At 38.9% G+C, this 27,235-nt stretch overlaps 1 protein-coding gene across 3 annotated transcripts; it reads left to right on the top strand.

Annotated features, from left to right (window-relative positions):
* Window positions 1-472: 472 nt before the first annotated feature.
* SH3BGR (SH3 domain binding glutamate rich protein) lies at window positions 473-27,235 on the top strand. Of its 3 annotated transcripts, XM_063305346.1 has the most exons (8): window positions 473-775; window positions 13,361-13,546; window positions 16,496-16,576; window positions 19,117-19,191; window positions 20,114-20,200; window positions 22,408-22,437; window positions 24,065-24,173; window positions 24,918-27,235. In XM_063305346.1, the coding sequence occupies exons 1-7, from the start codon at window positions 731-733 to the stop codon at window positions 24,131-24,133; spliced, it is 573 nt and encodes a 190-aa protein (XP_063161416.1). In that variant the 5' UTR covers window positions 473-730; the 3' UTR covers window positions 24,134-24,173; window positions 24,918-27,235. The 3 variants fall into 3 exon arrangements, with proteins under 3 accessions (XP_063161416.1, XP_063161414.1, XP_063161415.1); XM_063305344.1 differs by lacking the exon at window positions 19,117-19,191; XM_063305345.1 differs by lacking the exons at window positions 19,117-19,191; window positions 22,408-22,437 and having other exon boundaries at window positions 476-775.

Here is a 27,235-nt window from a genome sequence, read left to right as displayed (position 1 = left end):
AAAAGAAGTCATCCTTTCTTTGGTCTTGGAGTGATTGATTACTAAAAGTACCATGGATTCTAAGAAGTATGAGTCCTCTGTAGAATTTGAAGGCATCTATCTTCTTCACAAGCCATTTAAAAAACAAAGGGAATTTGGAGTGAAGGACTTGAAAATTGTATTTTCCTTTAATTTTCTTTAAGGCAACATAGAACTTGTCTTTCAGGATTTTACAGCCTGGAGCATTTTATTCCGACTAGAAGAATCCATGGAAGATCCATGAATGCCCTCGCTGATTTAAGAAAAAGCTGTCAAGACCAGTTTCTTGTCTTACAAACCCTTGAAGAAACATATTCCCCCTCCTCCCCTCAGACGCCCTTTCTCCCCCCACCCGCACCCCTACCCCCATGCCGGCAACCTGCAGTGATTGGTGCATTACAAGTCCCTGGCCTTTTAAGGGCTGCCAACCGGTCAATCTAAAGTGACAAGCAGGTGAAGCCCCTCGCAACTGATACTCTCACAAACCAATCGTGTCTCCGTTCATCTGTTCTCGAAATACCCGAGAGCCAATGAACGGGAGCGGGGGGAAGGACGAGGGACCAGCTGAACTTAGGAGAAGTGGATATGCCCTGGGGATTCTCTCTGCTTGCCAAGCTGCTGCAGGGCCGGTAACCCTTAGCTTTTTTTGCGCGCACTGGACTCGCCAGCCGCGCTGGTTCCGGCCTCAAGTGCCTCTGGTGCTGTTGTCAAAATGGTGATCAAAGTGTTTGTGGCAACGTCCTCGGGGTCGACGGCGGTAAGTATATGCATGTGATTTATGCTTCCTCGCAGAAGAGACTTCGGAAGCTAGTTGCTTGCTTGCTTACTGTTTAAGAAAGGGGCGTGATGCTGCTCCGCACTCTGAGCCCCCGACAAAAGACGTGCCCCATGAATGCATATGCACTTTGAAATTCCCCAAGGGTACAGCCTTGTTCGTCCGCTGTTGAAACCGAGGTTAATGCCCAAAGCATCAGAGAAGTGTTTTCTTTCTCTCTCGCCAATCCTTGTGCCACAAATTAGTGGATTCAGCTTGTAGAGAAAATACTAAAGTATTTATTTCACACAGATGAAAAATGTATTAGTGCTTTATTTTTAGCAACCTTTGTAAAGGCTGTTTAAAGTATGCCAATTACATGACTAGAGGAGAATAACAATCTAGCTTGATTATAGTATTGGAGAAAGCACCCTCTTCCTCTTATGAAAAATATGCAGTGGACATATGGGGGTTCCCTTCTCCAATTAAATACATAGTATCTTTGATTTCTTTAAAGGTTATTTTAAGCCTTCCTCTCTTAATATTCTGTATCTGTTCTCAGTGATCAGAACCATTATGTTTGCTGAAGTGAGGAAAGGGTAGGCAAAGAGAAGGTGGCAACTGGGAATGAACTGTTTCCTTTTATATCCAGTTCCCACATGAGCTCAAATTACAGTCTTGGCTGAGCAATCAGTCACAGTGACACCTCTAAACAAACTGACTGCAGCTCGCACATAACTCTGTGATTTCATTGCATGCTGGCTGTCATGAGCACAACCTCAAGAAGCTTCCAGAGGAGAATGGCAGGCAAGGACTAGATCAAAGAAGTTTGGCTGGTGGTTGTCTCTAGCCTCAAGTCCAGCAAATAGCACCAGTGGTCTGTGAGAAAGTCATCTGTATTTCATGGTATGTTAGAGATGCAGAATTTTAACAGGAGAATTGATACGGAACGAAGGGAGTTTCAATGGAAGTAAAATATTACATATACATTGAACATTACACTCAGAGAAACCAGTGTAAAAAGTTTTAACGATGGTATGTCACTCTACTATTGATTGCAAAAAGAGGCAACTAGTTCTCTAAAAATGATTGGAAATGCACTGATCCAGTCAGATCATTTTTCCATATATGGAAAAAAGGGAAAAAAATTCCATACATTGTTGTAAAGCCCAACAATTCTGGATAATGATTTATAACAGAATGAACCAAATTCTAAAAGTTGAATTCTCCTTCCAGCCTACTATTTTAAATATTATTCAACCACATATTCCTACAAAGTATACCAAATTAGCCTCATATATGGTAGCTGCTCAGGTTGTAAATAGTGTTGGCTACTCAGCACATGTAACACCTCTGCTTCAGGAGCTGCATTGGTTGCCGATGGGTTTCCAGGTGCAATTCAAGGTCTGGTTGTCACCTTTAAAGCCCTTCATGTCTTGGGACCGGCTTACGTGAGGGGCTGTCTTCTCCCAGTTAGTTCTGCCCATCCAATCCGGTCTAGCAGGATGGGCATGCTCCGGGTCCCGTCAGCCAGGGAATGTCGGCTGGCAGGGGCCAGGAAGTGTGCCTTTTCTGCTGTGGCGCCTGCCCTCTGGAACATCCTCCCTCCTGATATTAGGACAGCCCCGACCCTGTTGGCTTTCTGGAAGACCTTGAAAACCTGGCTTGTGTCCAGGTCTGGGACCCCAAGTGTGGGAAGGGCCCCGTTTCATGGTTATGTTAACGCCATGGTTTTTAGATCGCTCGCCTGTATTTATATTTTTAATTTTTGTTTTTATTGTTTATATCATGATGGTTTTTATTGTTGTTAGCCGCCCAGAGTCGTTAGTTTGAGATGGGCGGCAATATAAATTGAATAAATATATAAATAAATAGGGAGGACACTTTGTGCTTCCTGTTGAAAGTCACATATAATTCCCTCTGTACAAAAATGGCAAATTAATTTGTGGGAGTATGCTTCAATATCCAAAATAACTTCGTATTTGAAAAAAAAAAATCCAATACAGAGTTCAGCTCAATATGGAAACCATTTTTGGATTGTAACTCCACATTTCGACTTCATACTACACCTGAACTTTGTTCTAATGTAAGAGCTTAATACACAGGTCTTTATTTGATTTGCTAAAGAAGGGTAGATTTTTTAAATTGAGACAGAGATTACTGTAACCTTTATTTCGATTCATATCAGACTGATTTCTTTTCTTCATAATTGCACTAACATGATTTTATTTATCTAAAGTTTAGATTATAAACTAAAATACAAGAAACTGAAATATCTAGAACAAAATTAACATTTTCCTGAAATTTTAATTCAATTTTACAATGCTTGCAGATTTCTATTTACTATTGCATTATTATTAGTAGTAGTAGTTAGTAGTATTTTCTATTTTTCTTTCTCAATTATGTTTTTAATAAAATCTAATAAAAATAAAATATTTTTTAAAAAGATAAAGTTGGGTTCTTATTCCCCTTAATGTGATTACCCCATAAAAGGTAGACTCCATTGCCTTACTCCCCTAACTCTGATAGTAATTATCACTGCAGCAGAATCTAAGGTACATTCCTATACCTGCTGATCTGAAATTACAGCCCATTAAATTCAATAGGATTTGCTTCTGAATAAACATGCATAAGACTGAACAGGATACTTTTTAATAGATTAAAAAGATGGCCCAGATTAAAGTTGGGGTAACTAATGCTATAATCATGTAAAAATGACTTAAAACTGTTTTACCTCATAAATTTGCTTTCCTACAATTATACCAAAGCTATAATCTCAATAGCAGTTTGGTGTAGTGGTTAAGGCATCAGGCTAGAAACCAGGAGACGACGAGTTCTAGTCCTGCCTTAGGCCCAAAGCCAGCTGAGTGACCTTGGGCCAGTCACTCTCCGTCCTGCGAAGCAGGCAAGGGCAAACCACTTCTGAAAATCTTGCCAAGAAAACTTCAGGGACTAGTCCAGGCAGCTGCTAGAAGTGAACACTGATTAAGAGGCGCACACACACACACGTACAAAAAGTCTCAGCAGGATTGCACTGTTTAGCTGATTAACAAATTACCTTAAATGACTTGTAGCTATTCAGAAGATACCCTGATTAATCAGTTGGCACATTGTAATTATGGAGAACGTATGTAAGGTCTTATTGAAACAGCAGGGATGCAGTGCCTTTTAAAGAGGCATTCTGTTGTATGTAAGGAATATTTTTTTAAAGATGCTTGATTTTGAATTGATGGGTGTCATCTAATTAGGAAGAAAGGTTTTTTTTTCCTCTTTAGAACTCTTGCTTTTTCTCATATACAAATGTATGCAAGCTGAATATATTAACTGATCTAAATAGGGGTGGCACCTCTAAGCATCACTTATAATAATGTCTTGAAATAAATTCTGTTAATATGGGTAATAAAAATCTGAGCATATGCTAACCCTGATTTAACCTGGAGTCTTCCAGGTACATTGAGATGGCAGATCTCCAGATTGTCAGTCAGTATATCTTTCAGCTGAGTTATACAACTACAGACCCAGCCTGCTAATATTGATTTACAAATCTTGGATTCATAGAATCATAAGGTTGGAAAATATCTCTGGAACATTAAAAACTCCTTACTCCCACCAGTCATTGTTAAAATGTTTAAAGCTGATGACAATGCTTCTTGGAGTGCTAATTTAAAATTTGGGCATTATCACAAAACAAACATACCAGCCTCTAATTGGTTTGAAAATGGCTTGGGATTTCCAAGAAGAGATTAGAATCAGAAGTGGAATAAATGGAAATGGAAACCAGTTTCTTCATCCTCAGTCCAATTAAGGAAAAAATTCTTAAACTATACACACACACACACATATATATACATATATACATATACACACACATACATACACAGTATGAGACTCCTTATAAAATAGCTCTTTTTGTTGGAATGGTTGCAGGGAAAGACAACATGTTTGCCCTTGTGTTGGTCATGTTTCCATGTTTTTCCTTCTGGTCTAAAGTGTTTTTGGAGATTGGTAAAGTTATAAATCAAAGAATTAATATGTGTCCACAACTTGCTTTGATGAATATATTTTATCTAATGCAAATATTTGCTCTAAAGAATTAGTGGTATTTTTGTTGACTGCTGCTAGAATATCCATAGCTAAATCCTGGAAATATAAAACTATTTCGTTTAAGCTCTGGTACCAAAATGTCTGGCACATTGCCATGGCAGATAAATTGAGCTACACCCTTCATCTGTGTTCTGGTTAAACTAAAGCCTTCTCAAATGTATGGTCTCATTTTGTATCTTACACTACCCAGAGGAACCATAATTGCCTACAACAGTAACAAAGTAACAAAGTAGTTACATTGTAAAGTCAAACTTTTGCTGGATTCGGTTCACACATCACACAAACCAGTCATGTGGTTTGCTTGGTTTGGGCTTAATTGGTTTGTGAACCACAGTGGTCTATAAACTATTGTTTAGTGCTTATGTCTAAGACATATGGATTCTTTAATAAATCATTGTTAAAACATGCCATTGCTTACTGTAACATGTAACACTTTCAATCTCCTTACCGGTAGTTTTTGCAGCACAAAATCACACCGAGTCAGAAGATACCATTTTGGGAATACAGAGGTTACTGCCCACTTTCTCAGGTAGTGTGAGGTATCTCTTGAGCTCTTGCATCAAGAGAGTACTGACAAGATTTTACTAGATCACTAGTCCCTTACTCTACTGACCATGTAAGGAACACTAATTATGGCTTGGCCACTGCCATACTTATGGCTTGGGAGACATTGATAGCATGTTCTCTACTGGAGAGCTTTGCTTTTCTCAGACTCTTTTTCCTTTACACTCTTTTTCTTGGATGACTTGATAGGCATAATGGATTAATTTACCGGGTTTCGATATTCCACAATCTTGCTGATTAGGTGGAATTAGATAAACCTATACAAGTTTGGGTTTGTTTGAGCTAAATCTAACCCCTTTGAGCATATGTTGACTGGTTCAGTTGACCACTGTTTATTTTCCAATGGCACACTAATCCCCTAATTACCCAGTTAAGTGTGTTCTGGGAATAAAGCCAGTGTGTAAAATGTCAGAGTACTAGCTTGTAGACTAGTCCATGCAGGAAGCATATTTCTTACATTAATAATCCATTTTATTTGAATTTTTAAAAAATCAGAACATACTGTATAAAATCAGTTCAGAAATTATCCATTTTATTATGTATACCTGCTTTAAGATGTGTAGAGTTTTAAAGTTACAATATTACATTTTAATTTATAGGGTGGATAACTTGTTATGCTGAGAATGATGCAATTATTTCTATTTATAGTCCTAAATCTTAGTGCTTACTCTGCACTAATGTTGCTAACTCTATAAATCAGTGGCTGCTGGGCAAATAATTTATTTCTACCAATCTTCTTTGTAATAGGAACAAGCATTTGTTGTTATTCAAAAATATTTATGGAAGATTGTTTTGTATGTGGGGTGTATTTACGAAAGGCTAGAGAAATATCTGCTAAGTATTGTTCCCATTCTGGTTGATGGATGACAACTGGATTCAAATTCATTCATTTGCATCTTGCCATGTCACTTTCAGGAAGCACTTAAGCCAGCAGTCTTTTTAGGCAATTAAAGATCTAATCTTCAATTTAGATTAAATTATTGGGCTCATCAAGTAAAATTCATATCTGAACAGGGATGTTTGCCTGAATTGCCATGCTCAAACTTAATGTATTGATAGCTGTAACACACTAATGCTTCTTTCTTCTCAGCATTAGTGTGTTCTCAGTTTTGCGTAACTTGAAAAGGAATTATAGGTTTAAAATAACAGATCCTTTCCCTTACAGAATGTTTTGGGATAAGAATAGAAAGAAAATAAAAATACACATGCACAAAAATTGAAGCAAGAAATGCTTCTTGGAAAATGGACAGCAACTGCCTCTGAATATTAATAAATCTGGACTAGATGGACCAAAGATCTGACTTGGTGTAAGGCAGCTCTCTGTGTCCCTGCAACTATGACTGGGGTGGGAAGAGATATACACATCTCCTTTCCTGCAGAAGGCATACCCAACACACACACACACACACAATCACTGTGGTAGGAAAGCTATGGTAAACCATAAGCTTAACTGATTAAGGAATGTACCTGCTTGTGCTCACTGACCCCTCCCCTGAAAAGTGCGGTTAAGAAATAGCCATCCCCTTTGATTCTTCTTGCTATTGTTCTTCACACCTGTAGCTTTTGCATTTAGCATTCTCCCAATCTCTCTTTGGCTGTCTTAACATTTCCACCCATTCACCATTCATGCACTCAAATGGCTGCCACACTACTCCAAATTCACAAGTGTAGGGCTGCCATTGTACCTCAAATTGGCAACACCTCCACCTCATACATACAGACTGTCCTGAAGAATAGCTAATGCAAAGAGCTTTTCTGGCCTTTGTTTCCAGTTTCAATGACAGTTTTTTTAATGCATTTCAGGCTTCTCGCCTGCTGTCAGTCCTTTTCACTGGAAAAGTACTTGCTTTAGGAAGGTGACCTTTCAGGGACGTGCTTTAGGAACGTGACCACCCATCATTCATTGGCAACCAGACATGTCTGATTTTCAGTCAACATTCACTCATCTCAGGTGTGGAATCTCCAACTGCACGAGGGACAGTTGCATGTCCTGAGTGGTATACAACGTCAGTTTAACCAGCCTGCTCCCTTTCTGCTGAGGAATAAAACAGTTTATCTTTTTAAAACAAAGGCAGAATTTGGTAACCTTGGCTGAGAAGGGAAATGGAGGACCGTCCACTCCCAGCAGCCTCAGGATTAACTGACTGGAATCCTCAAGGATCTGGAAGGGAGTTCAGGAAGAACTAAGACAGAGGGAAATCAGTTTCAGGAAAAACAGCAGCTTTTGAATGAATAGGTAAAAAATGTTAACCTAGAAATATTGCATAAGATTTTATTTATTTATTATTCAAATTTATATTACCGCCCGTCTCTCCCCAAAGAGGGGGACTCTGGGCGGTTTACAATAAAATTGTAAGATTACTTTTACCTCGATAGAAGGTATTCTAATTTATTGTCACCAGTGATTAATGTCTTATACAAGTTCTATCCTTGTTTGCTTTATGGAAATTGGCACCTCTTTACATTGAAGTTGATTCTATATTAGTAACAGATAAACTCAGAACCTTGTATTGTCCAATACAGTTTTCTGTTGGTAACTTTTTAAAAATACTGTTGTATTTTGAACATCTTTGTATTGTTAACTCCTTTGCTTTATGTGTAACTACTTAAAGCGAGTACGAGTTGGGCGGGGAGAAATATGACAATAAATAAATAAATAAATAAAGCTAGAAATAAATTTGTACACTTTTTTTCTTTTAATTCAGTTTTATTATGTTTATCTCCAATGAGATTGGTCTATCTCTCCACAAAGGAAGAAGAAAGGGGTGAGGGGATGGATTTCTCTAGTTACACTCCTCAGGACCACAAGGCTACAAGATGGCCCAATAGAATTTATTTCATGTTCTCTCTCTTTTTCATCCTTTGAAATTGCTAGAAAGTAACACGGGATGTGAAGCCCTGGAGTTAGGGGGAGGGTGCCAGGGGAAAAGGAGGTTTGAGATCTCCAATCTTTCATCCAATAGGCTCAGCCATGCCCCTAGAGACCTTGATTACTGATAAATCTCGGTGCTGAATCTTCAAATTAATTTACAACAAGTGAATGCTACTTCATTTCTTAGGATTTGGGTTTGTTGATTTTTTTTTCTGTTGGATGTACTCTCAGCATTTCATGCTGATTTAAAATTTACCTGATACTCAGGACAGCTTCTGAGCTAGATTTATAAAAGGAAGACATAAGAAATATATAGAAGGCTTGATTAGGATTAAGGACTGGATTTGAATCTTGTCTTGTGGTTAAGTGCATATGTTTCTTTCAGGTTGCATTTGTAAATACCTGGAAGTATGACACATTGAATTTATTGGGATTAACTTTTAAGTAGACATTGATAAGCTCGCACTACAAATACAATACTGCAGGTATATTAAGTTTTTGTTTATCTGAGCATTTTCATTTGGAGTTTGTTCATAGGCTAAGGTTGTTGTTTTATTTCCCTCCTGGTGTTTTATTCATTGTTACTTATCATTTCCAGTTGCTACTTCAAAACTGCTTGCATCCAATACCAGTGCCAGTTTTGGGGTTAGAGAACAGGGGAAAGGTACCCTGAATTGATCTCCTTTCTCAGGAGACTCACCTCTTTCTTACTTATTCCAATTTGGTTGCTCACTCCCACTGAGTCCAAATATACAAAACCACTGAAGAAGACAGCACCAAACAAGCAGAGGTCACTGCTTCATCTCTAGGGTTAATAGTGGACCCTTTGCAAATGTGCAGGCTATGATGGATGCCCACTGATCCTCATTCCTGATGTGTGCTTTGCTCTTGGAAGTCATCAGGAAAAGTTACTGCCAAACTAATACATCTTTAAGCCCTGTAAATGTGGGACATTCCTCCATCTCCTTATAAATGAACATTGCTAAGTGGGTGCTGACCAGGGTGGCTAAAAACTGTGGCTGTTGTGCCAACAAAGTGTTCTGTGAGGGGAGAATTACACAGATCTATTCCAAGAATCCATGACCTTGTCTTCCACAGGAACAACAATATAGAGACATTTTCTCTCTGTTCTTTTCTCTTACCTGATATTGTTAGGTCAGCTGCATATCCTGGCCACATCCCACATAATCAAGTACGATCAACTTGCAGGAAGTGGCGTGCAAAACATTTTATATTCTAGTAATCCTAGAAATCATTTGGACTAAAAGTTGAACTTTACTTCAGTGCTGGCATCCAAGCAGTGGCCATCACCATATCTTGTGATAATAAATTGCACATGTTATATGTTATGTGAAAGAAGTTAGTTTATTTATTTAGCCTGTTTTAAATCTTCGGATCAGCTTCATTGGATGATCACTGGTGTTTTGAGAAAGGGAGCAAACTTCTTTCTGGCCAATTTTGTCATGCCATGCATGATTTTAGGCACCTTGTTCATGTCCTCCTGATCGCCCTTTTTTTCAGAACAAAAGAGTCCCAAACATTCTACTGTTTTCTTACAAGGAGATGTTCAAGTCCTCTGATCATTTTGGTTACCCTTTTCAATGCTTTTTCAACTCTGTTATATCCTTTGTCAAACATAGTGGCCAGAACTATATATATAGTATTTCAGATCAGGACTTACCATAAATTTGTATGAGGGCATTATAATCTTGGCACTTTTATTTTCAGTCCTTCTCCTTCTGATCCCTCGCATGGGATTTGCTTTTTTCACAGCTGCCATATATCTTATTCTATGACTGCTATGTATGTGCTGGAACATCTGATGGTAAACATTGTCAAAGACTTTTTGACAGTCTAATATTTATTTATTTATTTTTCAAATTTTTATCACCGCCCATCTCCCCCAAAAGGGGTACTCTGGGCAGTTTACAATAAAATTAACAATTAAAACCACAAAACATATGAAATACAGTGCAAACAGTACAGTACAAATAGAAATAGAAATAAAATAAGTATAAAATCCGAGTAGCAATGAAATCTGGTTCAGTGGGGAGGGCTCTACAGTGCCAGCCCCCCCAGGAAGGACTATTGCCCTTCCCATCCCAGGCGAGGCAGCAGAGCCAGGTCTTCAAATTCTTCCTGAAGGCCAGGAGCGAAGGGGCAGAATGTATTATACATTCTAATAATATACAAAATGTAATAAACAATGTCAACAGGCTTACCTCCCTCCACGTGCCTGTTGGCACTTAAAAAACTCTAGAAGTTCTGTGAGGCATGATTTACCTTTGCAGATTCCATGCTGATTTTTTTCAGCAAGGCTTGTACCTCTATGTGCTTAGCTATTTTTTATTTGATTACAGTTTCTGCAATTTGCATTAAGCCGACCAGTCTATAATATCCTGGAGCTCCACTGGACTCCTTTTTAAAAACTGGTGTCACATTGGTTATGCTAATGAGCCTGATTTGAGTGACAAGTTACATATTTTCCCCAAAATGTCAGCAATTTCACATTTGAGTTTTTCAAGGAGTCTTGTGTGGTCACCATTGGGATCCAGTGACTGTTAACTGTGCAGTTTCTCAAGAAGTCCTAGAATATCTTCTCTTATTACCTCAATTTGCTTTACTTGTTCTGACATCCTCCTTGAGAAAGTCAGTGTAGGCTCAGGTCCTATATCTTCTCTATATCTTCATATTCTTCAGCATCTCACTCCTTTGTCACCTAATAGCCCAAGTGCTTCCCTCGATGGTTTTCTGCTTCAACTATATTCAAAGAAGTTTTTATTGTTCTCCTTAATTTTTTTATCCTAGATTCCTCAAATTCTCTTTATGTTGTTATGTTGTTTGTTTTTTGCATTCCTTATTATCACCTTAACACTTTTCCTGCCAATGTATGTGCAGCTTCCTGGACATTACTAGACAGCCATGCTGGCCTCTTCCTGCATTTGGCTGACTCTTTTTTATATTGTGGAATATATTCCAGCTAATGCTCAGTTATTGTGGTTTTAAATAATCTCAAGTATTATGGAAATATTTAGCCTTTTTGACTTTTCCTTTCATTGTCTTTTTTATTAGCTCCTCATATTTCAGAAGTTTTCCCTCTTCTAATTAAATGTGACTGTGTTAGACCCTGCTGGTAATTTCCCACTTACATATGCACTAAATGTAAGACCACTGTGATTCCTTTTTCTGTTGGTTCTGTAATGCTTATATCTTGCACCAAATTACAGTCACCAGTTCAGTTTAAATCTAAAGTTGCCTCTATTCTGGTCATTTCCAAACCCATCCATTCTAAGGCACATACAATTTGATCTCTAAGAGAGAACAATGTTGTTGGAGATCATATGGAACAGCTGGAGTTACTAGGTTTTCCATCAATATCTGCCTCCTGAGGAGGTAGCTTTACTCCACTTTGTGGTCTTCTTTCTTACAGAACAATGGATTTCAAAATCTGCTATGGAGAACATTCAATTTTCTTTGAAACTCACCAGAGATTCCCAATAAAAATGACAGTAATGTTGATTAATAATAGTGAATCTTAGTGATAAGATTCACTGAAGAATAGCAATAACATAAAAATTAATATGTTGGGAAGCAACTTTGTATTTAGTTCCACCTATCATGGATTTTCTGTTTCACAGATCATTTCAGCAGGAGAACAATTATTATTTCACACAATGGAGTCCCAAGTTACAACTATCTTTGAGATATTATTCAACACAACAATTGATCATACCATTTATGTTACTGTAGAGTTGGCAATAAGACACAGTTTTGGAATGAAGAACTTGTTGCTAGTCATAATTTGTGTATGTATGTTTAAAGTATAGCTCCATCATATATTTGCACAATGCCAATGACTGCCATCAGTTTATCAAAGGAATGTGCAAGCCCTTTTCTAGGCAGATTCACAAAAATCCCTTTTTCCACCAGGAGAACCTGGGACAGGTGGGATGCCAAGGAGGCTGCAGATCATATCTTTAATTTTACAATAAAAAACAAGACGCTTACAGAAAAACCTTGAATGACACGCTGAAGAGATTAGATTTCTGTCAGACCAACGCCAGGCAAACAACAAAAAAAATTTAAAAAATGTTTTTACTACTATCATAAACATCTTTCTGGTTTCCTACCAAAAACATGTAGATTTGTTTAGTTAATGCACTTAATATCCTATACAGTTTTCTGAGAAATGGGTGCTGCCTGAAGAGTTATATGGCTGAAATCCTGAGCATGCCTCATATTCCTGCTAGCCAGTCCATCTGTCAGCTGTCATCCCTGTCTCTTCCACATCCAGCAACTGCAGCTATCTGTGCCTCTATTTTCTTTGTGTAATCTTAAAGACCTTGGGCACTGCTTCCTGCCAATTTTGGGCTTGTTATCTAATGACTGCAATGTTTAGTTAACCATCACTGTTTTGGGATATTGTGTTAAAAAAAAAAGATTCATGTTCAGTTCTATGTCCAGCTGTGGCTACATACAAACAACTTAATGATTTGAGACTAAAATACTTAAATGAAGATCTTCTTTTCTTGTCTCACAGATACGTATTTAAATCTTGAGATCCAGTTATTGTGGGAAGCCAGCTAAAACATTGGCCCAATGTGTAGCTACTTTGAAAGGCAAATTCCATGTTGGAGACCATTAGGAAAAAAATAAACTGTCAGTATGGTAGTACCAGCTTAGTCAGGACTCAGTCAGAACATCGCTTCATCCTGGCAGTCTCCTCCATAAGTACTTACCATGTCTAACGTTGCTTAGTTAGTTTTTCTGAGATCGGCCAAGGTTGGCTAGATGATGCCACCTGCTGTAGACTTACCAAGAAATAGTACAATTCTAAACAGAAATTGGCAGTAAGTTGAACTCAGGGAGACTTAATTATATTTAATCATGCTTGTGCTTGCTTTGCACAAGTATCCATTATTAACAGTCACTCTTACTTGAAATACTCAACTGCAGCTATAGTTTCAATAAAGGATTGTGTGTATTATGTCTCCATTAAATTGAAACACAAAAATAACCAATTCATTTTCTCTCTCTTATCTGACTAGATTAAAAAAAAACAGCAAGAAGTAGTAGGCTTTTTAGAGGCCAACAAAATTGATTTTAAGGAAATGGACATAGCCTGTGATGAAGACAACCGGAAATGGATGAGAGAAAACGTTCCGGGTGAAAAGAAGCCACAAAACGGGATCCCTCTCCCTCCCCAGATATTCAACGAGGAACAGTATTGTGGGGTAAGAAAAAAAAATGTTTAGTGGTTAAGGGATAATGTGTTTTACAAAATGTACATGTGTGCTTCATAAAGTTTGTGAAAAAGAGGTTTCTTGGTCCAAGTTAATTTAAGCCCCCACCACCACTACAAAGCAGGAGAACACTAAAAGGGAAAGACCCTACAAAAAAAAGGTAGTTTTGAGAATCAGCTGCTAGAGAATGGACCGTGTATGTACATAGGAAACTGGAGAGGTCCATTTTTTGACCAGAAGGTGCGTGGTGCTCTCATGAAACAGCTGTCCTAGAGGGGGCTTGTCTGTTTGTAAAATGGTTACCATGCTAGTGTCAGCCATTCAGCGTAAGCCAGACTGGGAAACAGGCTCCACAAGGACTACTAGAACTCTTACTTTATTGTGGCAGGGTGTAATAACAGAATCTTGAAAAACTGACAGAGATTCTCTCTCCCCACCTTCATACAAAAGCAGTCAAGGCAGGGCAGTCTTAAATTTCTTTCCGCTCACTCCTCCCTATCAGGGCCAAGCTGGTGTTTGCACAACAACTGTTGAATACCTTCTTCAAGGCCATCTCCATACTCCTCTACAGTGTGGGCAATCACAAAACACCGATTTACCAAAAGTAACAAGTGAGGTTGCTACCCATCCAGAGGCATCCGTGGAGGGTAGGTTCAAAAAAGTGAAAATAGAAGTTGGGACTGCATGGTCGAAGCCCCACCTCACACGTACAGAAGGATGGGGTTTCAATTGCGCAGTCACAATAATCATTGTCACTTTTTAACCTTCCATTGTGGTCACTGCTGAACCTGTCATACTCTTTAATCTCACAGGATATTCTTGACACTTGTTGTTCTTTCAGGGCGTATGGGCATATTTCCAAATAGAGCATTTTACTGCAGCCTCCCACCATTTTTATTTTTTAAGAATTCACATGACACTTTGAGATAATTGTATAATAAAGTTGTGCTAGGAGCGATGCTTTGCTTTGTTAGCTTCCCATTTTTAAAACTTTAAAATAATCAGAAAGTTAAATTGGGATGCCTGGCAAGAGTGGAGTCCATAGGCACAGTGGTGTCCACAGGTATAAAGTTGCCTATTGCTGCTTTATGTGACTATAACCCTTTTCTAAATTATTTGGAAAAATGACTGAGGGATTTGAGGTTGAGTGCTACCCATCTGCTAATAAGACCCATGGCTCTCCCTCTTTTCCTTTCCAACTAATTGCAGGCAGACTGTGAAGGTTTTGAGCATTGTTGAGACATGGTTATGGACTTGTTTTGCAGACTAACAAACTTAAGCTAGACAAGACAGTGGTCTGTCAGTAGAAGAGATAATCCAGAAATAAATAGTACAGTATTGTTCGTACAAAAGCCTGCAGCGATCCTGGGATTTCTACCCTCTCCCTATGATCCAAGGTGTCAGGTTAGGGCTATTACCCCAGGTACAAACAGCTCCACCTGTGCAATTAACTAATGCTGCCACCTGCTGTTCTCAATTAGGGAGATGCCTCCTCATCTGAAATCTAGATAGGCTAAAACAGAAAATCTCCTTCCCCAGAAAGAAGGTTTTAAATAAATGGCTTTTTCCCAGAGCTCCTAGGCCCAAACAGTTTTGGAGCACATGGTGATAGATGAGAAACCCAATACAAATAGCCATTGTCTAGCAACCACAATTGGGACCAGCAACTTGGCTGTTAAGTGAAGCGGTTGCTAAGTGAAGCTGCAACTGTGCTTGTGATCTTACTTCTGCTTTCCTTTGCTTTATAGACCTGCAAAGGTCGTAGATGCAAGGATTGGTCACAAAGTTACTTTTTCATCATCATCAAAACTGCAAATGTTCACTAAACAAGGCAGTTGCTAAACAAGGACTACTTGTCCTGGAGTAATGAGGAAAAGAAGGATTCTTATTTTAACATGAACAACAAAGGAAAGATTTGAGAGACTTGTTTAATTGCAACCATTTACATGAGGCTGAGATCTGCATTCTCAAGACAGAATTCAGCAATCTGTAAGCAGACTGAGCAAGCGGAGAGAGAGAGAATTGGAGCAGATACACAGTTGAGCGAGCAGGAGTTAAAAGAAAATAATTAACCCTCATGTAACAAGCCAAACTTTCCTTGTCAACTGGTTCCAATTCTTCCAGGGTTTTTTAGGCTCTTTTTAGCCTAATACCAGAGCATCAGATGATGGTGCATAGAAACTACTATAACAGATACAACTATCTATAATGTTCAAATTGCTCAGTAAGAGGTTCTCCTCCTTTCTCACAGAGGCCTATTCTCAGACTAGAAATAGGTCTCTTCTAAATTATCTTCTCTTTTGTATTCTCAGTTCCATTTCTGTGAGACATTCGTTTTCTGTGATAGCAGGAAAACTGGTACTCTAGGATTGGGATGGTGTGGTGAGCTTTTAGAGAGGTAACCAGCCATTAGCCTCTCTGCCTTTTCAGCTTCTCCAGAATCTTGGCTCAAAAATAACTAACCTAGAGGGCTTTTAAAAATGATTATACTTTTGGTGGCCTTCAGTGAAGTTAGCAGTGATGCTATCTATACATGTCTCCAGTGAGGGTAGGGCTGGAATTTTCCCAGTTTGGGGAGAGGGATTAATGTTAAGAGGTAGGTGTGTGTGTGTGTGTACATGTATATATATTTATATATAAAAATATATCTTTCGTAATTGAGTTCGGGGAAAATCCTGCCACAATTTTGTAGCAATTAGATCCAAGGGTGTTAAAAAAAACAACAACTGTGGATGAGGAGTGCCCACCACTTCCTGAAGGAAGTAAAACTGTTCCCCAAAAAGCATGGGCAGACTTATAGTACTGAATGCTAATATGTCAGTCAGATGGATAACCAACAGGTGATACTCCACAATCCTGCTTCATAGTTATTTTTCTTTATTGGATTGACTTAATTTGAAAAGCTAAAAACATGTTTATGAGTTCTTGTTTCCTTTTTAGGATTTTGATTCATTTTTCTGTGCAAAAGAAGAAAATTACATTTATTCATTCCTAGGAATTGCTCCTCCACCAGGCTCAATGGTATGAATTTGTCTTACAGATTGTACTTTTCTTTTGATTTGTCTTGATTTGTCTTCTTTGATTTGATTTGAAAACTGTGCTGTTTTCAAAAAATTGAAGCTACAGTCTGAGGCAGCTGATGGCCCCGTGAGAACCACTGCATAGCCCAGTGAGCCCTACATCACCCAGGTTTCTCTCTTTTAAAATGTATCAGGGCAGGCAACCTATAAGTCCTTCAGATATTGTTGAACCCTAAATTGAAGATCAACAGGTGTGAAGACTGTGAGTGCAAAATAAGATCAAGAAGCTAGAAAAATATAAAGAAATTTATGAAAATCCAAATAATTGTCCCTTTCCGTAACAGACTGCCCCCTCTCTCCCAATACTTTAAAGGAAAATAGCATTGACACATGTTGTAGGATGTATGAAAGGAGAGGAGAGGGGAGAGGAGAGGAGAGGAGGTTGGAATGTACTAATCTTACATCACCACACTGGTGTGCTAACTTAAAAAGCAATGTCTTCCTGAGAATTTCCTCTCTGCCCTTATAATGCAATTATGTAATTTGAAACACAGGGATTATATGGAACAGCTGGGTGTCCTGCAAGGATAGATTGACATTTCTGGTGTCAGGATCCTTTCTTAAGGACTATTAATGCACACAGATGCAATTCTACACTTCTATGTCATAATAAGGGGATAAATAAAGGGAAAACAAGATTACTTTTCTTTTAAATCAAAAGGAGCAGGAATCATAAGAACAATGTATAAGTCCTTACCATTGAAAATAGATTGGTCATTTTTTAATAAATAGCCATGTAGTTATAACAAATACTTAAATTCTGCACAGGACATATTACTCCTGTACTTTTCAAAAAGAAAGTATTTTTCATGTAAAAATGCAGCTTGCCTCTCAAAAGTCAGTATCAGGTACCAGTATTCAGTCTGATTAATGCTAACTTACATTCCCTCTTAATCCTAACGAGTGTAGCATTTCTGCACTAATCTGGACTTGGAATTTCTCTGCCTGGTCACAAGTGGAGATACCGTATTGCAATACATTTTATTTTTAAAATGATATGCCAGCTCAAGATGTTTTACCAGCAGGGTTATGATGACATTTTCTCTATACGAATGTACATTCTGCATAAGTAAGCAAAATACATCATTACCGTATATTTCAACACTACTCATGGGACAGATAATCCACTGAGAACAGTTTAGTTTAAGGGGTGCAGGTAGGCTGCAACATACAGTTCTATTTTTCAAAAGATGGGAAGAGATGAGGGACTGGTCTTGACCCCCACCCCCCCAAAAAAACATCCATGGACTGGCTGGGTTCACATATTGCACTAAACAATAATGTAGCCTGTTTGGGTTTGGATTAGGGTGATCTGTAAACCTAACCACTGTGGTTTGTTAACCATTATTCATAGCTTAATGCAATGTATGAATCCAGCCACTCTGTCTTTAGTATCTGTTGTCTGAGACAATAGCCTCATTCTGTCCAATGCAGCCTATACAAGGGTTATCATAACCAAAAAAGCACATTACCTATCAGTGAAGGATGAGATAATGCTTCAGTGCTTTCTTTAAGTTATTCTATGCCTTCGGTTCCTTTGGGTGCTGTGCTGCACACACAAGCTCCCAGGTTCGGCTTATGGTCCATCACTCACAGACTCACAGCCTTGAGTCTTGTCAGCCCCCCTGGCTTTCTACCTGGGTTTTCCAGATAGGTGCGGCTTGAGCAGACAAGACACACAGCCCTGGTCAACCACCGGGAAATAATTAGGGACACACACAAATAACTTTCAACCAAACACTGAGGCACAACAGGTTCTTTGAAATACACGGAGACCCAGTGAATTTAAAGTAACAGCAAAACTTTACTGGTTGCAAGGTACATTGCTCTTTCTCACATGCACACACGCACATGTGTGCGCATGCGCACACACACACACGCTCATCCACACGCTCATCCACACTTACCCATGTCCAACTACGCTGCCAGGCACTAGATAGAGGGATGGAAGCCGCCAAGTCTGGGTCCAAAGATGACTCAAGGAGTGGGCGGGCTTTGGGACCCCTTTTATCCCCAAAAGTCCTTTCTTTGTTGGTTCACAAGTTTGGTAGCTGTAGATGGGATTGGGGTGGGGGTTCTCCATGTGCTCTGGCCCAACTTCCTTCGTCTGGTTCAGGTGACATTTTTCCTTTGTTTCCTTAACAACTTGCTTCCTTCTTACCTACTTCCCTGAAGGGATCTTTTAGACAGGTTTCCTGGCTTTTGTCCTCTGCCTACCTGCCTGCTCCATCTTTAGATAATGGCAGTTTCAGCCTAGTCTGACAGCTGCGTATTCCAGGGAGTCAGACAATAAACAGGAAAGGAGTGGGTGAGAGAAGCAGTGACTGCCCTGGTTCCTGCTGCATTTTTTTAAGGCCTAAGAATACAACTGTGTATGCTGAGTCTATCCCTGCAGTGTTTCAGGCCATGAAACTGCCTGGCTCACTTGCTTGTACATAGTTTTGAGAAGATTTCAAATATTATTTGTATCCCTTTGCACAGGAAGGGAGGATTACAGAGGAGGTACCAACTGTGCCAAATGGGGATATTTCTGGAGAAGAGCACAAAATTGCAGAGGCAATGCAACATTTCTTTTCTATATAGCAAGAATCATTTAAATCTATGTGTGTGTGCATGCACACGTCTGTGTTGAGTTTAATTTCAAGATAAAAATCAGAGCCCTTAAATAATAGGTTTTATCTGCCTGTTATCTACAAAAGGCAACAGTGGTCGCAAAGATGCAAAAGAAACTGGGTTGCCAATGAAACTCTCCTATTGCGCACGCAGGGGTATAGGATTCTTATGTGTATTGCAGAAGTGGGGTGGTGTGCTAAACTTCTCAGATTAAGCACAGAGCTTTGAATAAGAAGTTCTACTTATGGGCCATTCTAGGCAGGCCAGATACCTCCAACTGGATGTCCAGATTGTGTGGAGATCCAACTCAAAAGTAGAATTTCCTACTCAGTCTTTCATGCTCAGTATGGGAGATCAAAAGACACAGCTAGCTCATGAATGCAATATCAAGGGTGGGTCACGAGCATGCTCCCAGATCTACAGTATATGCATGTGGCTTATCCATGAGTAAGATATGCGTAAGGCTTCTGTTTGAGCATGACAGCTCTTCAGGGTGAGTCAGAATGCTGCTTGAATGCTCCCATTCTGTGAAGAGAAAAAACATAACTTTGCAGGTCTAACCATTTTAAACCTGAAATAGCATGCCTGATTGAATCACAAAAATAGCCATGTTAATGTATGATTGTGTGTATCTAACCAATATAACCCAAAAGAGTATGCAATCTCAGAAGGTAAAGGTAGGTATCACTCAACTATGCCCTTAAAAATGCAGGCAACCAAATCAGATTATTTAAATCATCATCGTTGAGTCATGTGATAAGCCCAGTTCCATAAGACTTGTTAGATACGATTAACAATTGAGCAATTCCTTGAAATTGCTTATTTAACCTCTTTCTGTTTCTAATGTTATTCATGTTGTTGCCAGGAGACTGAAAAATCTTCAGTTACTGAAGAAAATGAGATACAAGCAGAAGATGACACTGAGGCCAAGGCTGAGGCTACTAAAGAACAGGTTATTTTCTTTCTCTTGCCAGTTTTATTCAAAATTTTCCTCATTCAACTTTACTCCTCTACATTTTGTACAAGAATGGAGTTTTTGAATGAGGAAATGTCTTATTTACAAATGCTACCTGCAACAATGTTGCTGCTGCAGAATTCAGTCTGTCCCCTTCCATATCCTCTCCCTACTGGTTTGCCCCCCTCTCTCCTTTCCCTGCCCTTGAAGCTACTCAGCATTCCATACTCATGGACCAGAGACTGCTTTTGGTAGTTCAGCTCCCTTTTTTTCTAAATAGATACTCTCCAAATGTTGGGTTTCCCCTAGACCTGCTGATACCTGGCTGTTCTGCAGGGGTGGTGTTACTTTGACTGCATTAGCTATTATACAAAGAGTCCAAACACTGGAATTAGAAGGAATGATACATTTAGAAAAAGAGATCAGTTCATGGCCAGAGGTAATATCATATCTTATTTCTAAATACCTCAGAAAATGGAAGAACACTTACAATTTTGCCCAGTTTTCATTCCTACCAAGCCACAGATAGATAGCCTTGTTTGGAGTCACCTGAATGCATGAAAATTTGAGACCACCCCAAGGTTGTATGTGCACCAAACTCACTTTTTTGTGACCCTTGGAATCTTCTTTGAACGTATTTGCTGAAAACTGACAGCACAATGTCCTGCAGTTTTGAAGTGTAAGCCTTAAAATAGGTATACCATTATTTAAAAAAACTTACTTCATCCACAGTTGTGATGGGGTCCCATTCACTTAGTATCCCTCAGGGGCCCCCAAAACATCAAGAGTAGCCCTGGACTCTTCTGTTCACAAGCTCCATGCATGCAGCTGGGAGATACAATATGAAACTGTACCTGCCTTGCCTTCAGTACATGTACAGCTCTCCACACTACTGGGGATCCAAATAAGGATGATCATGAATTGTGCAGAGACTTGTACTGGTGGTCATGCAAACACTTGTACACCTCTTCTTCAGACCTTGCAGTTGAATATATGAAGGTTGGGAAGAATAAAGAATGAAAGCAGTGCATGCAGTCCCATTCCCTACATAGTTTTAAGCCTCATATGTCCAGACAAATAACTGATAAGGGCTGATGAGTAATTGTTCTTTCTGGAAGAACAAAAATAAGCCCTTTTATCTGCAATTCGAAATTGGAATTGGTTGCAGTGCAAAGAAGATGTCAAAACAAAAACAATAGTGTTCCCAGCACTGCTGCAGGCATAACATTTTTAAAATGAATTATGCATCTGTCCCTTCTTTCCTTATGTTTAAATTCATTTCTAGCTTTAACCAGAATTAAGCATTACATGACATTTAGCAGGACTGTTGTCAAGAATTGGCTTGGCAGAGTTGCACTGCAAATGCCAACACTGTTGCTGTTCTTCTTGCCTCTTCCTCATGCTAATCCCTTACCAACCCACCTCCAACCTCTCTAAACCAGTATGGAAACCTGGGCAAGTAAGTAAACAACAGAAGACTTGCTGCCCTTGAGCCCCTTCCCCAGGAGTAGTAATGGGATCCAGCTTAGAAGCAAAGCAAGGCAAGAAGAAAGAGAAGGGCCAGAAGGGCAATATTTGGCACCAGGCTCAGGGCCACAACTGGGGGGGGGGCAAGCGGGGCGCGTGCCCCAGGCACCGCGCTGGGGGGGCGCCAAAATGAGCACGGGAGGGTGCCGAAATGAGCGCTGGGGGGTGCCAAAATGAGCACTGGGGGGCGCCAAAATGGACATGGAATCCATGTTTGCCCCGGGTGACACAGACCCTAGTTGCGGCCCTGACCAGGCTAACCAAAGCTGTGCCAAGATAAGCCAAATTCTGTAACCTCTACCTGCAGATGGAACCAATATTTAAACTTCTTTCATATATTAGTGTCTTCCAACTAGCAGTGGAGAAATCCTTCTCAACATGTCCTCATAGCCTTCTAATTTCCACTCTACTAGATGGTTGATTTCCAAACCTGTCTTTTCAACAAACTTTGTTTTTGTTTTTTTTAAAGAAATCAAATGTTCACAGAATGCTGAATTCTGTAGCCAGCAGCACATCCCATGCTATGCAGCTGAGAATCAATAAATACAGGCAATGCTAATGATTTTCACTGTGGTAATAGGAATAACATTGATTTATCTCAATGGTAGTGTTCTTGTCGTTTTTTGGCTTTCCTTTTAAATCTCTTTTTAAGAATAGTCCTTAATGCTCTGTTGCAGGAACAAGATGAAGAACAGCCAGCAACAGAAGTACAGTAACAAGTTTGAATGCCTTATTTTGCATGCATTTTTCCACTGTGTTCATTGCTTATATATTTAAAATATGCCTTGACAACTTTTTTTTCTTCTAAGTTAACTTTGTGAATGTAACTGTTAGGACTGAAACCTAACAAGCAACATTTGCATTCAAATCTCGTCATCCTTCACCACAAAGAATTAATTCTCCTACAACTGTCCTAGTAAAATTATTTGCTCTTAAGCTATGAGCTACACATTAATAAGCATGTTGAACTTAGGGGTGTACCCAAACACAGGGACCTATCCTGGTCAGAGGTAAGGAGTCCACAGGGTAGTGAATATCTGTGAGTGATTAGGCAACCAATATTAAGCTGAAAGTACAGTTTCAGTTATAGTTATATGCAGGTTACTTGTTCCAATGTGTTCTGGAGCTCAGCTGAGTACTTATATCCATCTTGGTCCAAATAACTCTATTCAGCATCCTTTTATTTTCTGAAGAATGGACATCCTCTCGTACCTCCTGGTCATTTTTCATTCAACTCCCAACTTTGTTTTGCTTTCACTAGGAAGGAAGCCCTGAGATGCACGGAGCCCTTTGCTTTATAAATTACTCTTGAAGGGTGTTGTATCTGAGGATCTCACTGTGCCTCAAGGGTAGAAAAGCTACAGGGACAGGCTTCATATCGCAGTGCTTTGAGTCTGGCAGCACAAGGGTACATGTGAAAATGAGACTTCTATGGTCCATTGTGATCTCTGTGGCTGTCTAAGAGAGACTCCCTAAGAGAATATTCCTATAACTTTCCTGATGTTGCAAATGAAAATAATGATAGGGGCATTCCTATGCATGAATATTTGACTTAAGGGTTCCAGTTTCCAGCATTGCAGTTGACTTGGGGGTCTATCATGTGCTAACCCAACTCATAGAACAGACTAATGGAAAAGCAGTCTGTCTGAAGTAACAATAGAAGGGATTAGGAATGAAGGCAGACAGATTATGAACATGTACTGCTTGGAAACTATATAATCAGTAACCCCTAATCTAAAAACACATTATCTGAAATATAATGAGGTGCTTCACCACCATACCAACAAGGTAAGTATAACTGTATTCTCGTGAGATTTCTTATGATACAATGATCACTTGGTTAAATAGTGCAAGTCAAAGAGCTTATTATAAACAACTGTACTTAAGTGTACATATGTGTGTATAGACTACTATTAAGTATTAACTTGGTTGACTTTTTGTACTAATACGAAATCTTTGTGTTCTCATTTAATCAGAAGTGATTAGTTATGTCTATATATGTTTATGTAAAGAAACTTAACATTCACAAAAATGCACAAAGCATTTTTATTAAAGTTTACATTTTTATTTAGCAAAATGAAATTTGCTAGCAGTGCATTATAATTGCAGATGGTATATGCTATCCTCAAATGAAAAGACACAATTTATGTCAGAATTAGAGGCCAATTTATATCAGGAATGTCAAGAAGAATGACATGATTATTTTTTAAATCAATATGAATTTTGCATTGCAGCATAAGCCTTTTTTCTTCTTCCGTGAGGAAATATGCACATCTGATTTAACAGCTGCTTCTTTTAGTTTGACTGTTATTCCATTATTTTGTGTTAAAAAAGGAAGTAAAAGAAGCACAGGAAGAAGAGGAAGAGGTAGGAAAAGAAGAGGAAGAAGAGAAGGAATCTTAGTACATTTGTTTGATATTTTTTTCTTCAAAAGATATTTCAGGTAAATATGCTGATAGCAACTGATTTCTGTTTCTGTGATACCCTAATTACCTCAATTTTCTTAATTTAAAAAAGCAAAAAAAATGCATGTAAAATCTGAATAATTGCCATCATTTTGTTCTAATAAAACCATTTAAAGAAAACTTGTTTCCAAATTAAAAATGGGGGATATTTCTTGGCATTTGATTTTTAATAATTAAGTCATACATAACGTTTAATTCACAAATGGTGCTATGCTTGATTTTGGCTTAATGTGTATGAACCCAGTTACTGTGATTTTTAAATCATGTATTACAATTTAGATATATATCAAAACAGATCATAAATGTATTAGAAAACATGGTTTGTTCAAATACTATTGAAAGTACTATTGAGAAAAATACTACTGAAAAGGAAAACTGGGAGTTTGTGGAAAAAGCAGGAGAGTTCAATTCAGCTTAAGAACAGCCTTTTCACAACTATTTCTTTGCATCTTTATGGATTGCTAGCAAGCTTAGATATAGCACAAAAAGAAACCAAAGATAAACTAGGATAACAAATAACAGTTTAAAAGGTCAGAATTCACATCGTCAAACTACGGCTTCCAGTTGGAGCTTGTTGCTGACAAAAACATAGTTTGTTGCTTAAACTGGAATCATACATTGAAAAGGGCAAAGGAGCAACAATTAGGCAAAACAAATTCTATATAATAATATCTACAAACCGTGTTGTTATGTGTAACCTTTTGAATATATTTTCACTACAGGAACTGGGAGTTGATGGCATCACTGCAGAGTGAAGTGGAAAACAATCACTTTCCCTCCACGAAAATATTACTGCATTTCTATGCAACTCCAGATATCAGCACAGATATAATCTGAGACAATAAGCAGCTCCACATGTGAACTTTCTATATAAATATTGTTATTGTGTTGTGTGTGTACAGCTGTTTGTGCTATTCTGCCTTTGTGTCCAGTGGGGCTTCAGATCTTGATGATCAACAAGCATTATGAGACTGATGTTATGATATGCAGCTCCTCTGGGCAGGGATTGGTTCGGTCTCCATATTGGTATCCTGACAGGTACACGCTAGCAATGCTCAGAATTGATGGCCAGACCATTCTGAACTGGAAACTCCCAAGGAAGCTCTCCATGTATGTGCCACAACTTGCTTGTCCCTAAAGTAGTCTTATAATGTACAGCAATTGAAATAAACACTTTTCATGCCAACTGCCTGCTTGTGCCGTACAAGCATTAATTTGTCAATGTAAGTGATACAATTAGAAAACTAAAAATCATTCATTATTTCTTCCCTTAGAAAAAGTTCTGTGTGGTGATCTCCCCTTCCCCCCTCTATTTTTGTGCCAGTTTTACACTAATTTACATTTTCTTGTCATAATTCCATTTTTAATAGAGGCAGGCCTTTTCAAAAGATACTAATCACTGTATCAGTGTAAGTGAATAAGTTGGAATGTTAGGTTTCCCTTCTGCTAATAAAATATTACAGAAGGCTGAAACTATCTGAAGAAAATTGATGGAGGGCAAAATCTTATAACCCATTCTCTTGCAAACCCTGTTGTGCTTTGTGGGAAGCTGTGGAGGTTAATGGAAAACTATTACTCATTGGCAAATAAACTAATTAAATCACCATAAAGAAATTAACTGTGACTATCCCCCCCCCCCCAAAAGCATGATGTGATTACAATAAGGTTATACATAGGAAAAGCAATCAAATATCTCATTTGATTTTTGCAATTTAATGACTTTAGTCACAGCAGATGGGGCACAGGGAGGATCAGACTAGAAAGTATGCTGGAGATCCATAGACTCCTGTCAGTTTTAGTAATATGCTATTAATCAGCCTAGGGTCATGGCTAAAGAGGCTTTTAAGCTGAGCTTGTCTCCTGCTGACTGCACTCATAGTTTTTTTGACAGTGTCATGGAAGTCCTTTGCCACTGCTTTCTTCTGGGATGGCTTTTCAACTTTCCAGTCTACCCTATCCTCCGAAATCCCCTTCTGTAGTTGCTCAGGTGCTAGCTAGGACCAACCCCCCCTTGCCTTCTAAGTTCAGCCAAGGTCATCTAGGTACTGTTACTTGCTCTGGCAGGGTAGTGGTGAAAGTGTTGGAATTAGACCAGGAAGACTCAGGTTTGAGTTCCTGTCTAGCCTATCTCTCCAGCTAGGATTTTCTCACAAGGTTATTGTGTTAAGTACTTGGGGTGCTTCTTCAGGTGAAGGTTAATTGGAAGAGAAAAGGATTAGAAATCTTATTTCCCATATCGTGATTCTATCCAAACTCAGCCTTTGTAATTTGAAAGTGATATGGGAGAGAAGAAGTTGAAAATGAAGCAGTGAAAAAGGAAGATATAACCCTCCCTGACCTGTGTGCTGCGGTACTTACCTTGATCTTGCTTGCTGAGTTGAGAATAAGTGAAAAGAAGTACAGCAACAACATACTATAATTAACTCTACATGTAGTTTCTCTTTTAGCCATTGGGAGTCATTGTAGTCCTCAGGACGCACCCACAGTGTAAAACTTCCCAAGCAGAAGAATCCTATTTGGGTGAAAACAATCAGAACTGCTGCTGTTTATAGCAGGTGATGGATCAGCACAACGGTTCTAACTTCTGTACACTCCCTATAATTAGCTACATAAATCGTTGAAGATATGAAGGAACATTGAAATTGCTGTAGGATTGCTTATATAAATTAACGGTGCAGGAACTGTGGCTACCCTGATGTTGTTGAACTACAGTTGCCACTAGCCATGCTGGCTGGGGCTGCTGGGAGTTGTAGTTCATCACCATCTGGAGACCTATAGGTTTCCATCTCTGCTAGAGACACAGTGCTAGGATTTTACTTATTAAACTTGAAATCTATCACCCACCCACCCACCAGCTTCTAGACTAGTCTTTTTTTGGAGGGATGTGCATTAGCCTGTTTTTTAGTGAAGGTTTAATCAGCAACCCCATTACCTGTAATGCCTGCACCTCGTGTTATTTATTTATCCCCTCCAGTGCCTTTGTATTGTGTAAAAGCTGCTAGAAATCTCAGTGTACTTAAAAAAAGAACTTTTCTATCCA

The sequence above is a fragment of the Candoia aspera genome, chromosome 5 (genome assembly GCF_035149785.1).
Source record: "Candoia aspera isolate rCanAsp1 chromosome 5, rCanAsp1.hap2, whole genome shotgun sequence".
Taxonomy (NCBI): domain Eukaryota; kingdom Metazoa; phylum Chordata; class Lepidosauria; order Squamata; family Boidae; genus Candoia; species Candoia aspera.
Note: the sequence above shows the minus strand (reverse complement) of the source record. Positions and strands in the feature narration are given on the sequence as shown.

Excerpts from the sequence above, each read along its gene's own strand:
- SH3BGR (XM_063305346.1), top strand. The coding sequence starts at position 731 with ATGGTGATCAAAGTGTTTGTGGCAACGTCCTCGGGGTCGACGGCG. Across the intron at positions 19,192-20,113 it reads AAGAGCACAAAATTGCAGAG|GAGACTGAAAAATCTTCAGT; the intron begins GCAATGCAACAT and ends TGTTGTTGCCAG. Across the intron at positions 20,201-22,407 it reads CTGAGGCTACTAAAGAACAG|GAACAAGATGAAGAACAGCC; the intron begins GTTATTTTCTTT and ends GCTCTGTTGCAG.